This window comes from Argentina silus (genome assembly GCF_951799395.1).
Source record: "Argentina silus genome assembly, chromosome: 2".
NCBI classification, from domain to species: Eukaryota; Metazoa; Chordata; class Actinopteri; order Argentiniformes; family Argentinidae; genus Argentina; species Argentina silus.
The window spans coordinates 13,476,744-13,492,465 of record NC_139656.1 but is presented as its reverse complement, the minus strand read 5'-3'; the positions used below and the strand labels follow the sequence as shown (position 1 = coordinate 13,492,465).

The window sequence follows — 15,722 nt, the reverse complement described above, 5'->3', positions numbered from 1 at the left end:
AACAATGTTGTCACACTTGTTGGCTGCAAACAAGTCTTAACACAAGGAAATAAAAGGCTGGAATTGAAATGTAGATAAAGGTTTGTGCAGGGGAGCAATGTGGATGCAAACAAACAAAAGACCCTTTTGATGGCAGGCATATTTGCATGGTGCAGTAATTGCGGTTGCCCATCAGTGAGATCTATGCTGCAGTAATGCTTACACTTCCGCGACAAAACCCACTAAACCAGCTGCCCCATATCTGAAGGCCTGCAGATGAATACTATGTGAAAGACAGACTAAAAGCCTGCTGTACTGAATTGTAGGAAATACCTTTTTTTTCCTTTTTTTTTAAAGGACCATTTTCAGAGACTTTTCGTCTCCTAGGTTTGGTAACATACAAAAGTACATTTTTTGTATTTATTCCCATATGGTTAGATCTTCATTAACTGTTTAAACTGACACTCCCAGTGTTCTGATATAATTGCAGGCAATTATCTCCATTAACTTGCTAGTAGGAGCAAAAGCACTGGACTGGCATGTGCTTTGGCTTTACATCCCTTTCCAATTTAAGCAGCACAAGGGACCATGTCTGTTGATATAGATGGTTATAGAGACAGATATCGGCATTTAACGTTGATGTGCAAATGGCTGCTCGATTGGCATTTTTAAAGGGGACAAACTATCCATTAAGTGCAAGGAACTTCATCTGGGGGAAAGACTAACCCTAATAACTCAGCTACAAGCCATGGAGGATGCCCTTTTTGAGAGCGTTGTTGAACCTTGCGTATGGTACAAGTGCGTCCTTTTGAAGTGCTCACACCGAATACCCAGCTCCCCAGAGGAAAGCAGCCAAACGACACAGGCTTGTTTAAAAATTCAGGAATAAAAATAAGGATTAGAGAAGAGTTAAAAGGATAAGATTCAAAGTCCTAGATTTACCTGTGCACTTTTGCACACACAGTGTCAGACAAGATGAGTTATCTTTTATTCCTGAGGTGGCTGTTTGGCTCTTTGCTAAGAATAATTCATCAGAGTGCCTCTGTTCTATTTTAAGATCCCTTCTTTTGGATCTCATAGCTATGCCAGCTATGTCTTTGTGAAAACAGGGATGCATTTGAATGATCAGAAGTAGAATGACTGTTTTCTAAAAGAGAATGCTTGATGAACAATGTTGGTGGACCATTTGAGGTCAGTGGCACTTTGTTGCAAAGTCCTGAATAACGTTTGGACTGTGGGAGTCAGTGTCTCACCCCCTGAAAACTCCTAATGTGTTAGCACTTCGTCTTAATGTGACCAATGGATCATGCTGATGCTAATTACCACCTGCTTGCTCACATTTCCTTGGCTTGGCAAGTTAATTTCAATTTTAAATAAGATTCCAGCTTTTATTTTTAGAAGTTCACTGCGATCATGTCAACCAGGTGAGAGCCATAATGTTCGACTCACTGGAGTGCAAGTGGCTATTATCTTTTCTGACTGATTCTGGGTTAGGACTAACACAGCTACAGCTATCCTGTCTTGCCCTCCCACTGGGCTGCACCACATACAAGGTCATCCATAGTTCTACTCTGCCCAGAACAGAACTCATATCTGAAAGAATAGCCCCAAATCCGTAGATTCTGCTGGATTAGGGCCCTTATCCCTTTGACCTCAAGAACTTTGTGCTGTTTTGAACGTTTTTTGTGTGGCCTTTCTCTGTTTTTGTTCACTCCTGACCCCCTTTTAAATGAACCAATGCAGAAGAAAACAGAATATAGAGCTCACAGGATTCCTCAAATTATTGGTTGTAGTTTTGTTGCCTACATAAAATATATTAAAACAGGTTGGATTTTATTTTATTTTCATTTTATAATGAAATTCTGTGCTGAGACTGTTTCTCAGTGAATGTCCCATGCCATTACAGGCCAGAGTTTAATTAATTCCACCAAAACTCTTGGTCTGGGATATATCTTGATTAAAGGTGTGTCTTATTAGGATCCTTGTGAAGTCTGAAATGGCTAGCAAGCAGCCACAATAGGCCCCTTTTAGCTGCATATCAAATGTTGGGAACTGTTGACAATGTCTCTCCAAGGACAGCAGTATACAGTATAAGTGCTTTATAACAGAAAAACAACGGCAATGGAAACAGAAAATCGTTCAAAAAGGAGTTTATCAGTACTGATGTTCATTTGAATCATTTTAGAAAAACCTACGTTGTATTAACATGGTTTTTGGTTGTGTCATTGTATATTGGTCATGACTGAAAATGGTATGGTGCAGCAATGTCTGAATCCAAACATTGTTTAAACATATGTAAAATGATTTTGATTCAGTGTCTTGTGCCAAGAGACGATGGATAATAATCAACTGTAATAATAATAATCATGGATTATTTTCAACTGTGAGATGGTCTGATGCTGACTGCCAATGTTAAGAAAACATTAATTTTCAACCCATGTGAAATCATGTAGACATGTTAGATGATGAGCATCAAATGACAACCTTAAGTCAACGTTTAAATATAACCATCATATAAGAAAGTCTAATTAACATTGTTAATTCCAACCAACATAATATATGCCATTTAGCTGATGCTTTTATCCAAAGCGACATACATTGCAGTGAGTGCATACATTTTTCAGTATATATGGTCCCAGCAGGAATCAAACCCACAACCGTTGAGGGGCGTTGCTAGCAGCATGCTCTACCAACTGAGCCACAGAGGACCACGTGTGTCTAACCAACAGCCATCAAATAACAATGTCAATCCAACATTGCAAAATAGATCTCTAGTGTTTGCATTTTGACGTTTAAAAAACTTTAAAAAACAATACTCTCACAATCATTGTACATCAATTTGGTTTGTTTTTTACTGTTGCAGAACTGTGACACAATATAAAATGTCCATGAGAATCCATGTTCATTTATAATACTAAAGCAATGTACATCACAAATGTTGACATATGAATATATTAAGGCCCTGGCCACACTAATCCTTCAGAAAACTGACAAAGACATATAGGTATGTCACTATCTGATTTGTTCCGTGGACGTGCCGTTTGAAACAGCATAGCTGTTTCTAACTGGCTAAATGGACTGTCAAAAGTTCAACTCCTCCGAACAGTTCTCTCCGTAAAGAAAAATGTCAGAAAGACCCGTACAGACCCGTGCCATCTCCGTTGTCTGTCAACAGATGACTCCCATAGAGATACCATTGGTTCAATCCGTGATTTACAAGACTAGTGTGGCCGGTGCCTAAACCAGGCAGGTTGTGGGCATTGTGAGGGATGAATTGAGGAAATAACAGTCTTGCCCTGTTGGTATACATGTATTTATTTTCTCCCATCTGTCTCTGGGTGTGAGGGGTAGAATAAACAAACAACAGGATCACAATCCACTGCACCACCCGGCTACCATTTGCCAATAATAAATCAGGATTTGATCACTTACATGGCAGTCATCTTTTGATGACTCACACACACTTACGCATACACAGACACACGTGCACACATGCACACTGCCACAGAATGAAGTGGGAGAGCGTTGTTTTTTGTTGTATTTCCCCAGTGCCAATGCATTCCAACTCCCTCTCAAGTGGGAGAAGCATGGCTCGTTATGTGCAATGTCTGGTGTAGTATACAGGGCAAGGAACACTTCCAACAGTTTACTGTACCGCATCACTACCGCTATCTCTATATTCAGATTTATACATGTGTGTCTATACAGTACATGTGTGTGTTCACTACCGGTTACAAACCCAATTTCTCAGCTTAGCAAGAATAGAATTGCAGGCATGGTAGAAGGTCTTTGTATCTGTAATGGTGATGACCTGAGAGAGTTTGAAGATGTGGTGAGTGTAGTGTATTGGCAATAGATGGGTAGATGGATGGATGGATGGATGGATGGATGGATGGATGGATTGATGGTATTACAACAATAGGTGTTAGCTGAAGCAAATACGATGAAATTATTTATAGAACACTGCACATTATTCCAACACTATCATGAGCTCTATTTGATCCTTCGTGAATGTGTATATCAATAACTATTGTCATTACAGTTTGGTCTATAGTGTTATTTAGGGTTAGGGTTAGGGTTAGGGTTAGCTAATGGTAGCATTTCTGAATGTTTACTTAGTGCTTAGGAATTATTAATGTGGAATAAAGGTGTTAAGAAGGGCTCCTAACACAGAAGCTAAACTGGCTGTGCACATGCACAATTCTTTAATGCTCCCATTCTATTCAAAGAGAAAGCTGTGTCACAGAGTTGCTACTTTGTCAGGGTGTTGTACAATGGTAAGATAAGATCACATGTCTTTCCTCAGCAAGAACAAACAATTACATGCTGCAGGTCAGGAATGATTGGCGTTCTATGTGAAAAGGGCGGTTACCACTTGGGAAGCATTTTTCACATTTCAAGGTGACTGGCATTCATTGGTCATTGAGAAGTAGCACATGCCCATATCATACTTCAGATTTTCCCTTATTACTGTATTTCAGATGGCCCTGCAGTGGATTATCAGCAGCAGCTTTTCTCTCTCTCTCTCTCTCTCTCTCTCTCTCTAGTTATTGAAATAAAGCCAGATAATACAGTGAAACATTCCTACATACCCCAGCTTTGTTGATTGCTATCCTGTGGCTGTTTGAAAATTAACAGTTCGCTGGAGATCTAATGCCAAACTCACAGGTTCCATATTAGATGAATCAGTGCTTCGAAAGGGATAGCAACATTGGTAATGAAGACAAATATAGCTGTAGTAGATTGCATCTTTCTCATTTATAGTACAATTGTTTCATGTTGTTGGGTAAAGAAGAAGAGGACTGGGTCCTCGTAAAGACTTTTGCTTTGTAAGGAGTGATTAAAAAGACTTGGTATACAAGCGCCATTTTCGCCTCATTGCTAATGGCAGGGGTGCGTTGCCCTATCAATCCCATTGTGGATAATGTTTGCCATAAACTGTCTCTGAATAGACTTTGCTGGGGAAAAAGGCCTCCCCCCACCCTCTCCTCCCCCCTTCCGGGTGATTACCTGTTGTCTTGGTGCTCCACACCTGGAAGGCAAGGGAAGGCAAAGGGATATGCTACTGCTTTGTTTCCCCAGCCAACACCAAACAGGACTCTCTAGACATAATAAAGGCCTTAGTGTGTGTACAAAGGGAAGCTCACACCTGGACTGTCTATAATGGTCCCAGGTCTTGGTTGAGACTGGGCTGTTCAAACAGATCCATTATTCCCTTCTGTTCCCCTTTCTCCTCTTATACCCAGACCCTTAATAATAGAGCATTTTAGATGGTTTCCCTGGTTACTACCTGCTCTTACTTTGCTGAACAAGTTTCTCAATGTGTGCATACTGTACACTTTGATGAAGCAGAACAACACTGAAAAACAAACAAAGTCATTAACCTCTATTTTGTGAAAATTAATACAGGAGAATTACATTTTCCATGGAACAATATCTACTCTTATTGGTAAAATGAAAAATATTTTCAAATTCCAAGCACTGCTCTGTTCAATAAGGTGATTGTTTGTCTAATTTTAACCGGTTGTCCTTTTGAAGCTGATATATTTAGAATACTCTTAAATGTAAGCTCTCTACACTGAGTTGTCTTGTGCCTCGTGTCTTGTATTAGGGACCAAAATCACATGCATCTATTTTTCATCAGCACCATTATTCACTTACTGCTTGGGACATTGAGAGTGTAAATAGAATAGGACATGAGGCTACTGGAGCAAGCGCAAACGCCACTTACTGGCTGTGCACTATTCATTTGTGGAGGTGTTGCCAATAGCTCACTGCTTTGGCATGACCAGAATTTAAACCCTGGGCTGAAAAGCTCAATACAGAAAGGACTTATGGAAGTGTTTGGACTGTGAAAACCCTCCAGCACTGGTCCTCTGACCTGGCCCCATTTATCTTCTTTCTCTCATCGTGCATAGCGTCTCATCTCATCGCTCGGTCGGTTTCACTGGGAGGAAATGGTTAGGGATGGCACAGTATGACACAGCTGCTTCAGTAGGGTGTCGTGGACCAAACACCATCACACACTTAGGCCACCTTTGAGTTGGAAAACATGGTCCACTGTTTTGTTATGAAACTCCTCACCAAAATAGTCACATGGTCTTGGACTTCATCACTGCGTGCTGCTCAGTTGCAGTACCTTGCTTGAACGAATAGACTCTGTTATTGTTTTTTGTTTGTTTGTTTTTAACCTTTTCCAGATAGATCATGTACAGATTCTCTTTATGCCTGAATTAAAAGTAAAACACTTTTTTTTTTTATGTCAGTGTGTAGTGTACCGACTGTCATTGCCCTTTACGGAGAGACGATTGAAGTGCCGTGTAACGATGGAGCTGCCCAGCCAGAAGGCCTGATCTTCACTAAATGGAAATGTGTAAGTTGATGAATTACTGTACAATTGTTAATTGTCTCCCATTGACTGTAACAAACATACATGTGCATGGACACTTACTCACCCAACTGATTTTAGATCAGTTAGGTGACTGACTTTGTCAAAGCTGACTTTGTCAACTTGGGGTAAAAGTGCCTTTTCGTGCACTGACTTGTATGCACTGAGCCAAGATTAAAGAGTATGATGTGAATGAAGTGTGAAGTGGTAATCTAACACTGTTGTTCCTGTGGACCTTTGGGTGAATTAGGAGAAAGATGGCATCGCCGGGGACCTCCTGGTCAAGCAGGCTCACAAGGACGAGGCAACGGTCCAGGCCACGGACAGTTACAAGGACAGAGTGAGCATCGCAGCAAACTCCAGTCTCCTCATCACTCATGGCTCCTTGGTGGACCAGAGAACTTTCACCTGCATGGTGGTATATGGCTCCAACCTCTTGGAATACCCTGTCAATGTCCTGGTCCACAGTAAGTGATGAGTTCATGTCCTACAACAAAACAAGTGTAGCTTAGGCTTTAGCTCGGCGGGCGGAAGGCAGTGTGACATAAACTGAATTATTACTTCACACTATAGTAAGCACTTTGCCCTATTAGCTAGCTAGATTATTACTCCACAATGTACAATATGTACCTGTTACCCGCTCAACACTCTTCGTGCTCTTGCAGTGCTGTTACTTGTAATCTGCTGGTGTGGTAGCAAGCAAGATTTCTCTCAAAGCTTCCCTGTGTTGAGTGCTCATGGTGAGCAATAGAAGACTTAGATCAAAAGGAAACACAGTCTGTGGAATGAAATTGATGTTTAATCTCAGACCTAAAGTGGAAGCTATTGATAACACACAATGTAAAAACTTCTCCTCTGGCACTGGATGACATACTGTATTAAAAGTCTAGAAAAGTAAAAGAATGAATGAAGAATGAAGTACAGGAAAAGGTTCCGTAAAGCCCCACTCTGATTTCAGTATACTGAGTCACCAACTAAATGTAAACAATGGAATTAATACATTTTCACATGAACTAGCACTTGATTTCTATGACAGAGTGCTCTCCATAAGTAATGGAAAGAGGAAGCATTTTGTTCTTTTAGCTCTATACTCCGACAGTTTGGATTTGAAATCAACAATTACTACGAGGTTAAAGTAGATATTGTCAGCTTTAATTCAGTGTTATTTTTTCAGATTGGTTTCACCATTTAGACATTTAGACATTACAACCCCTTTTATGCATTGTCCCCCTATTTCAGGGAAACAGTAGTATTGGAAAATTGGCTTGACAGGTGTTTCTGGTAAATCAGGTGTATTCCGTCACATAATTTGTGCAGGCATAAGAGAGCTGTCAATGTCTAGTTTTGACTCCAGCATTTACATTTTCCGTTGGAGCCTGCTATTGGTGTCTGTCAACATGAAGACCAAAGAGCTGTCACTGCAAGTCAAGGAAGCCATTATTGGGCTGAGAAATCAGAAAGAAACTATCATAAACATATCCAAAACAACAATTTGGAACATCATGCAAAAGAGGAAAAATACTGGTACTAGAGTGATAAAGTGTGGAGAAAAAAAGGAACTGCCCAAAATCCCCAGCATACCAAAGTCAAAGTCAAAGTCTTGTTTATTTGTCATTACATTGAATACAAGTATACAATGTAACGAAATGTCTGGGGCAGAGCAGTTCTACAACATCAATCAACACCAACAATAGAATGTAATAAGGATAATAGATAAAATATAAACATCAACAGTAATAACATTAAATACAATAAAATATACCACATTTTTGTAGCAGCAGTGAAGGTCTGTGCAATGTCAGTGGAGTGCAATGTCACTAAGGAGGAGGGGGGGTGGAGGTGTAGTTTTGTAGCAGCAATAAAGGGAGTAGAGTGGAGAGCAGGAGGGGGGGTGGAGGTATAGTACATCCTCTTCTGTGAAATATGGTGGAGGAGGTGTTATGGCTTTGGCGTGTATGGCTGCCACTGGTACTGGCTCACTTGTCTTCGTTGATGATGTAATGTAAAGGAATTCTGAAGTGTACAGAAACATCTTGTCTGCTGAAGTACGAGCAAATGCTTCCTCATCAAGCTATATACAGTAGATGATTATTCATTGTGCCTATTTCCTCTCAGGATTGACTGTATGTTTTGTTCATGTTTCCAGAGAAGCCATCGCCACCTCAGATAAAGGACAAAGTTAAAGAGCTGGAGAATGGCAAACTGACGATGGTGAGTAAGATATTTTTAAATTGGAATGAATAATGATAATGATGCAAATGACTACTATTCTACAGTGTACTGTAGCAAATGTATAATTTATTGTACATTTTACATTTGCTCCAGTACATTGTAGAATAGTAGTCATTTGCATTTGACGCTCTTATCCAGAATGATTTACAATAAGTGCATTCAACAACCACATATCATCATCATCATCATCATCATCAGCCCAAGTAAAACCTTTATATTAAATATAGGTGCTAGTAGCAACAGCAGTGCTAAACACATTCACAACTCAAGATGTAGAGGAGACCATCATTAGAGTCAGTCCACCAAAGGCAATACACATTCATTATGGATCAAGAGCTTTTTTTATTTATTACTATTCCTGGCTAACAATTTAAACATTATTGAACTGCCTCAGGCACTTTGGTAAGAGAGAGAGTGAGAGAGAGTGACGTCTGCAATGATAACCTGTGAAAGGGCATATGTGGTTCACACTACAACGTAATTACAAAAGTTAGAGAAAATGTTACCCCTGGCAAATGGATGTCTTGGAATTTGGCAGCTTTGAATGATGTGGAAATATGTGTGTTACTTTTTGGAGACTTTGAATACAAGAGGTCGTGCTTTCATCAGGAAAACTTTAGGTCCAGGTGAATTCGATGAAATTGTAGTGCGTATGTCTGAAATGAATAGCTCTTCCTATTTGCATGTCTGTGCATGTGGGTCTGGTTTTTGTGTTTGGAGTTTCAATTTGGTGGCGCACAGGGAGAAAGCACCTTCTTAGAAAGCTGGTTTTGACAGCAGTGAGTCACTCCAATGCCAAAACACAGTTTCGGAAAGGTCAGCACTTGAAACTCATCACTTCTGGGTATTCAGTCATTGCAGATAGTGGCTTTTCCACATTCTGCTTTCAAAATGCGAGTTTTTATTAAACAGGCAGACCCTTTCAGTATTGACATGGAACATGGCTGAGCACATTCAGTGATAATTTAGAAGTCAAGTGTCCACTGTGTGTATGCTGTATAGGACAGTCACACTGATGAAGCAGTGACCACCACAGCTCTGTCCCCTGTGGTTTGGAGAGCTGAACAAAGTCCTGGTCAAAGGAGCTGTGCTTGAGTCTTGAGTATTGGGGACATGGGTCGGCCCCTATGGGAGTGCTGGCCCCTGTTCTGGGCAGCACTGTGGGAGTGAACTGGACAGGCCTGATGTATTGTGGCTGGATGATTTCGGAAGGTCTTGTCCATTATCTGACGCAGACAGCTCAGTGGGTCCTGCTTTTATCCCCCCCTGGCAGAAGGTTCACTTTCTCATGCCATCCTGCCTAAGGCCATGCATCATCCCATATACCTCCAACTGCCACACGAGTCTCGCCCAGCCTGCGATCGCTATTCGACCCACTTTGACCTCTCTATCCCGTAGCCCTACACACACAAACACACACACACACACACACACACACACACACACACACACACACACACACCCACACCAGCCGCCAAGAGAAAGAAGGATTGCTCCAGTGCTAGCCTGCACCTCACCTAATCCTGTCATCTTTATTGATGAGACTCTGGCTTTTCCTGTAATGGACTTTTTGCACTCACATTTTTCTCGATCCAGCAAAGTTGGCGGTGTTTGTCGGGGCACGCATCACTACAATAAGGACCCTCTCTTCCCATGCACCGACTGTCACGCTACAACTTTTGCCATCCTTCACAGTTACAGGAGAGAGAGCTGGCTGTACCTGTCAGATAGACAGCCCCCACACACCCCTAGGGAAGGCTAGCCTGCTGCCTCGCTCACCTTGTTTCAGGGGATGACATGTCTTTAGATCAGACAGGCCACTTTTGTACAAATTATCCCTGCCTTTTTTTATTCTCTCTGCATGGGGAGTTAGAGAAGGAATAGTGGTGATATAAGTGGTAGTAATAATTGTCATCAAAATCCTCGCTGTCATAAAGATGACTGGTATTATAGACATATGAGTGTAAGCATCAGCCTTATGGTTACAAACAGAGTGAACAGGAATGGTCCAATAGTCCATAAAACACCTCAGTGACTCAGCTTTAATCATCAGAAGAAACAGCATTACAGGAAGTGACACATTAAACAAGCATTTAAAGGTCACTGAAATGGAATTTTGTGGTCTTTCCATTTATCTGCTCTCTCTAACAGTGACCCTGGCTAGTGTTTACCGTGACCTTTGCTCTCACAGTAATGACTAGGCTGGAGTGAAAGTGAGTTAGTTAGTTGGTTACATGGTGAGACTACAGGACAGTATGTATGTATAAATGTATGCTCTCTTGTTGTTAATAGTAAAGTTTGGGAATAGCATACTCAACTCGATTTTACCAAATTCTTCGGGTTAAAAGAACTCATATATGAAGGAAAAAACCTGCACTCTCTAGAAATACTCTTCTATTATGTATTGCATTTGCAACAAGAGAGTTGTTAATAAACATAGTTACACATCAAAAATAATGTATGACAAAATGTCATTACTTGGTGTGAGAAGTGGGATTGCTTTGGACTGGGTCTATGTTTTTTTTTTTTTTTTTGTCTTTCAGCTGGGACTGTGTGTCGCAGAAGATGCTAACCCTGCGGCTAACATTACATGGTCCAAAAATGGCCAGCCGCTGGTGGCTGATGGGAAAAGTAAGTCATCACGTCCTGTCACATACGGCCACCCCCACATAAGTTTATAATGGTAGCAGATCTCGGAAATGAGAAGTGGTTTTAGTGGGGTATTTTATTACAAGACTCTTTCATTCAGTTCTTATGATGTAGATGATGTGTTGGGTATACATAGATAGAGTAAATGCACAATAGAACTAAACATGAACACACCACATCTAACTACAGAATGAATTCATCCTGAATTTTACATCCAGATCTTGATTTGAATTGAAGCTTTATGCCATATCTTCACCCTTATGTATTTGCTCTGTGTCGTCCCCAGCTGTCATCATCACATCCAGTGTGAAGGTGGACCCTCTCACTGGCTTGTCCACCACCTTGTCCAGTCTGCAGTACACGGCCGTCAAGGGTGACGTGGGAGCCCAGTTCACCTGTACAGCCAAGCACAGCCTGGTGCCAGAGCAGGTGTCTGCTCCTCAGACCTTCACTATTCACTGTGAGTGGACCATAGCTCCCCCCTGGAGGCCACAGGGCTTTACTGCACCTCCACTGGGGGCTAAGGCGGCCTATTGACCTGATGCAGGATAGGTTAGCACCCTTGTTCAGACAGAGGGAGACCCTGTTGAGAGGCAACCCCTAGCTCCTTCCCCCTCAAGACATGTGGAGCTCTGAAAATTATGAATAGATGTAAGCAAGGCCAGGGTCTTGACATGGAGGGTGTTTTGTTTGCAACAGCTGCTCCTGGTGTGCCTTATGCCTATAGTTATGTGGTTAGTTTGATAGGTTGTGTGCGTATCTTGAGGTGTTTATATGTGTCCTCTCAAATACCTATACTGTTCACTTATACAGTTCTGCATTAGTCACAAGGAGTAACTGAGATCCTGAGTAACTTTTTTAGATAGACTTTAAATCACAACTCATCAGAATTTTGTTGTGGTCTTTTTATTTTTTTATTTGTGGCATCTTGTCGGACACAATGTTGATAATTGAGTCTGTATGAAGCGTCTCTCTCTCTGGCAGCTGAAAGCAAAAAGCAGATTTGATTGGTGCCTCGGGGTGCAGATGCAATATGACTCGCTCCGCCGCCCCATCCAGAGCCCAATGCCAGCCTTCCCCGCCTGCCAGTCTGCCCGCCGTTGCAAATGACGCGAAAAATGAAGGCTTTCAGCCCCCAGGGGGCCCTGCTGCGGACGGCAGATGCATTTGTGACACCCTCCTCCGTCCCAAAGAGGAAGATATCTAGATAACGCTCCTTTTTTTCCTATCTCTCTCTTGTTGATCTTTCTCTCTCTTCATTCTCTTTATCCCTCCCTCTCTTTCCCTCACTTTCAGATCCAACAGAGAAATTGAGCCTCCAGGTGCAAGCTAAGGTTCCCATCAAAGAAGGGGATAACGTGACATTGAAGTGCAATGCAGACGGGAACCCTCCCCCAACTAGCTACAACTTCCAGATCAAGGTGGGTTGCACCTCTGCTGTGCCTGTGGGGTCAGGGGGTCAAGCCACGAGGCACTCTGCCACCTAAACCATAGAGATTTCAATGGGAGAGGAGGGAGCGTTCTTATCAAGGACTCCATTCAGTGCAAAGAAGTAAATCTAGAGGGTGACCCATCTATGGAATGTCAAGTGTAAATGTGTCCCTGTCATCACAAATTAATTTTAATATTTTAATTGTGTATAATCCCCCTGCATGTGATTTATGCTATGTACAGTTAGAAGAAATAGTTACAACTTTTAAACCCAAGTCTCGGGACAAAGCCGGCAAAAAGAGGCTTAAAGCATTCATGTCAAAACTAGATTTCTGTCAAATGGTTCATGGGCCCCTGATCACAATATTAAGTGCTAAATTCAAGAAAGATTTGTTAGATAATGTACTATCAAATGAAAATACCAATTCATGTTGTAATGAAATGATGACCTCTATAGAACAAATTGTCAAGTATTCAGAGATCAGTGTTGGTACCAAGTGACAGCTTCAAGATTAGGGATGGAGGTCATGCAGAAGTCTTGAAAATAATGAATAACTTCAAAAACACCTACTCAAAAGATCTATTTAATTTAGGGTGACGTGGGACACAGCATTTTTAAAGAAACACAGTGACATATTGGTCAAGTCTCTCACCCACCTGATAAATGTGTCAAAAAGAACTACACACAGAGGGGTGGAAAAGGGCATTGGTAGCATCTATTTTCAAAAACAGGAGACGTTTACCAGGCATATAACAATAGGCCAATTTGCATTCTCCCAGTTCTATCAAAAGTATTGGAGAAAGTTGTTGCAGAACAACTAATGACCTACTTGGAGGAGAATCAATTTCTGCATTCACAGCAATTTGGCTTTAGACGTGAACACTCAACAGAAACAACTAACTGTTTCCTAATAGATAGTTTTAAACGTTCTTTGGACAAAGGCAATGTGGTTGGTCTTATCTTTCTTGACTTAAGTAAAGCTTTTGACACCGTTAATTACAGCATTTTGGTCTCAAAATGTTCAAAAAGTTTGTGTAATAAAGCACTAAGATGGTTTGATTCACATCTCAAGAACAGGGAACAAAGTGTTGTGATTAATTACATCAGGTCTACAGTTCAGAAAAGAAGAATGGGTGTCCCTCAAGGGTCGCTTCTACGTCCACTTCTATTTAGTTTATATATAAATGATTTTCCTGAGGTATTTCCAGGATGCTATTATTAAGATGTATGCTGATGACACTGTAGTTTATGTGGCAAGAAAAACATGTCTTATGGTTACTGATGAGTTTACAGAACATATGGTTTCAGTTGCTGAATGGCTTGATAACTCATGCTTGACATTGAATATCAAGAAGACTTCTGTGATTTGCTTTTCTGCCAGTAAACGGCCAATTGCAGATTCACTTAACATTACTATCAAAGGAGAGCAAATCAAGCAGCTTAGGTTTGATAAACATGCAAGGAAAATCAGCATGTAGCAAGTCTCAACTGCTTTAGATAAAAAATAAACTGTTTACCCTTTGATACTGCACTTTTGTTTACAAACACTATGATATTTTCGCAAATATATTACTGCATGGCAGCATGACTCAAGTGAAACTCACAGTAAACAAATCTATAGAATGACTACAACAGAGCTTTGAACATTTTAGACAAAAAGCCAGGAAGGCATCACTGCCATGTGCTAAAGAAACTTAATTTGCTTAGTTTTTGTAAATTTCTTCATGTGATTTTGTTTTTTAAATGCCTGCATGGACTTGCGCCACAATCACTCTGCAACTTGGTGACCTTATTGCAACCTACAGGTACACATACTCAGGGTGCCACTAGAGGCAACTGTAGAGTTCCAATGTGTAAGACAGCACTCTCTCAGTCAACCTTCTTTGTGAAGGGTATACATCTCTGGAACTTGCTTAAGAATTTGCTAAATCTTTTTTGTTGTTCTGTGTGTGTATATGTGTATATGTACATATATGTATGTATGTGTGTGTATATATATTTTTACATTTATCTTTTCTTATATATATTTCCTTTCTTTTTTTGTTTATTCTGAATTTTCTTACATTTTTCTCTCTATTTAGGGAGAGGCCCTATCAATTACCACAAGATAATGTCAATATTATTGCATATGTCCCTACTCAAATAAATTGATAAAATACAAATTTGGGATAATTATTTTTTCTCCCCCTGGCAGGACCAGAAAGTGACAGTGAAGGACTTTGACACCTACACTCTGACCTCAGTCACTCGTGAGAGCGCAGGAGAGTACAAGTGCTCACTGGTCGACAACAACAACATGGAGGCCACCGCAAGTGTGGTCGTGAGCTGTGAGTATACATGACATATTCTGTAGCTGTGGATTTAAACATGGAGTTGAAGATAGTGACATGACGTCTTCCTGGTGTGCATCCACTGAGCCCACAAACAACTACAGAAGTGTTTGAAAACTCAAACTTTATTTTCACTTTCTTAACAAGCTCCTTTATCCACTGTAAATTAAGTCACAGAAGCAAGAGGTAGGTAATCAAATGTATCTTCAAGTGGCAGTCAGGAGGGCTAATTAGAATTTCTGACATCCGTTGACCAAGCCGAACCATCGGAAGGGATGAATCCAGGAAAACTCTGATAAGCTCCAACACATTTAATTATTCCCTCCTTCGGAGGTGTGTGTTGCCGCCCCGTTCAAAAGGGCCATGGTTATGCCAATATAGCCACATCCCTGTCTCGCTTCTCCAATGCATTTAACACATCTTAAACATAGGCCTTTCCCTCCCACTTACATCTAAATTGACTGTGTGAGGGAGACAATAGCTATGTATGATGGGATGGAATGGTATTTAATGGGGGGGGGATGTCCTCTCGGAATCACAAAGTCTCAGTGACTCATACGTGGCCATAGCAGTGTGGGCAGAGAAGTGAATATGCGTCTCCTTGGAGGATTATGTCAGGGCTTTGTAGCCAGTGATAAGCGATACAAATTAACGTTATTGGGATTGCCTGCAGCGCACTGATACGGATGCTGTCCTCCCTCTCTCCTCTCCT

At 41.0% G+C, this 15,722-nt stretch overlaps 1 protein-coding gene across 1 annotated transcript in view; it reads left to right on the top strand.

Moving 5' to 3' along the window:
• alcama (activated leukocyte cell adhesion molecule a) overlaps nt 1-15,722 on the top strand; it is a 58,561-nt gene that overhangs the window by 36,200 nt on the left and 6,639 nt on the right. Inside the window, exons 3-9 of the mRNA XM_083665463.1 lie at nt 6,246-6,352; nt 6,618-6,834; nt 8,514-8,578; nt 11,143-11,230; nt 11,535-11,708; nt 12,545-12,669; nt 14,875-15,007. Of these exons, the coding sequence (XP_083521589.1) occupies nt 6,246-6,352; nt 6,618-6,834; nt 8,514-8,578; nt 11,143-11,230; nt 11,535-11,708; nt 12,545-12,669; nt 14,875-15,007 (909 nt within the window). The remainder of the gene's footprint in view (nt 1-6,245; nt 6,353-6,617; nt 6,835-8,513; nt 8,579-11,142; nt 11,231-11,534; nt 11,709-12,544; nt 12,670-14,874; nt 15,008-15,722) is intronic.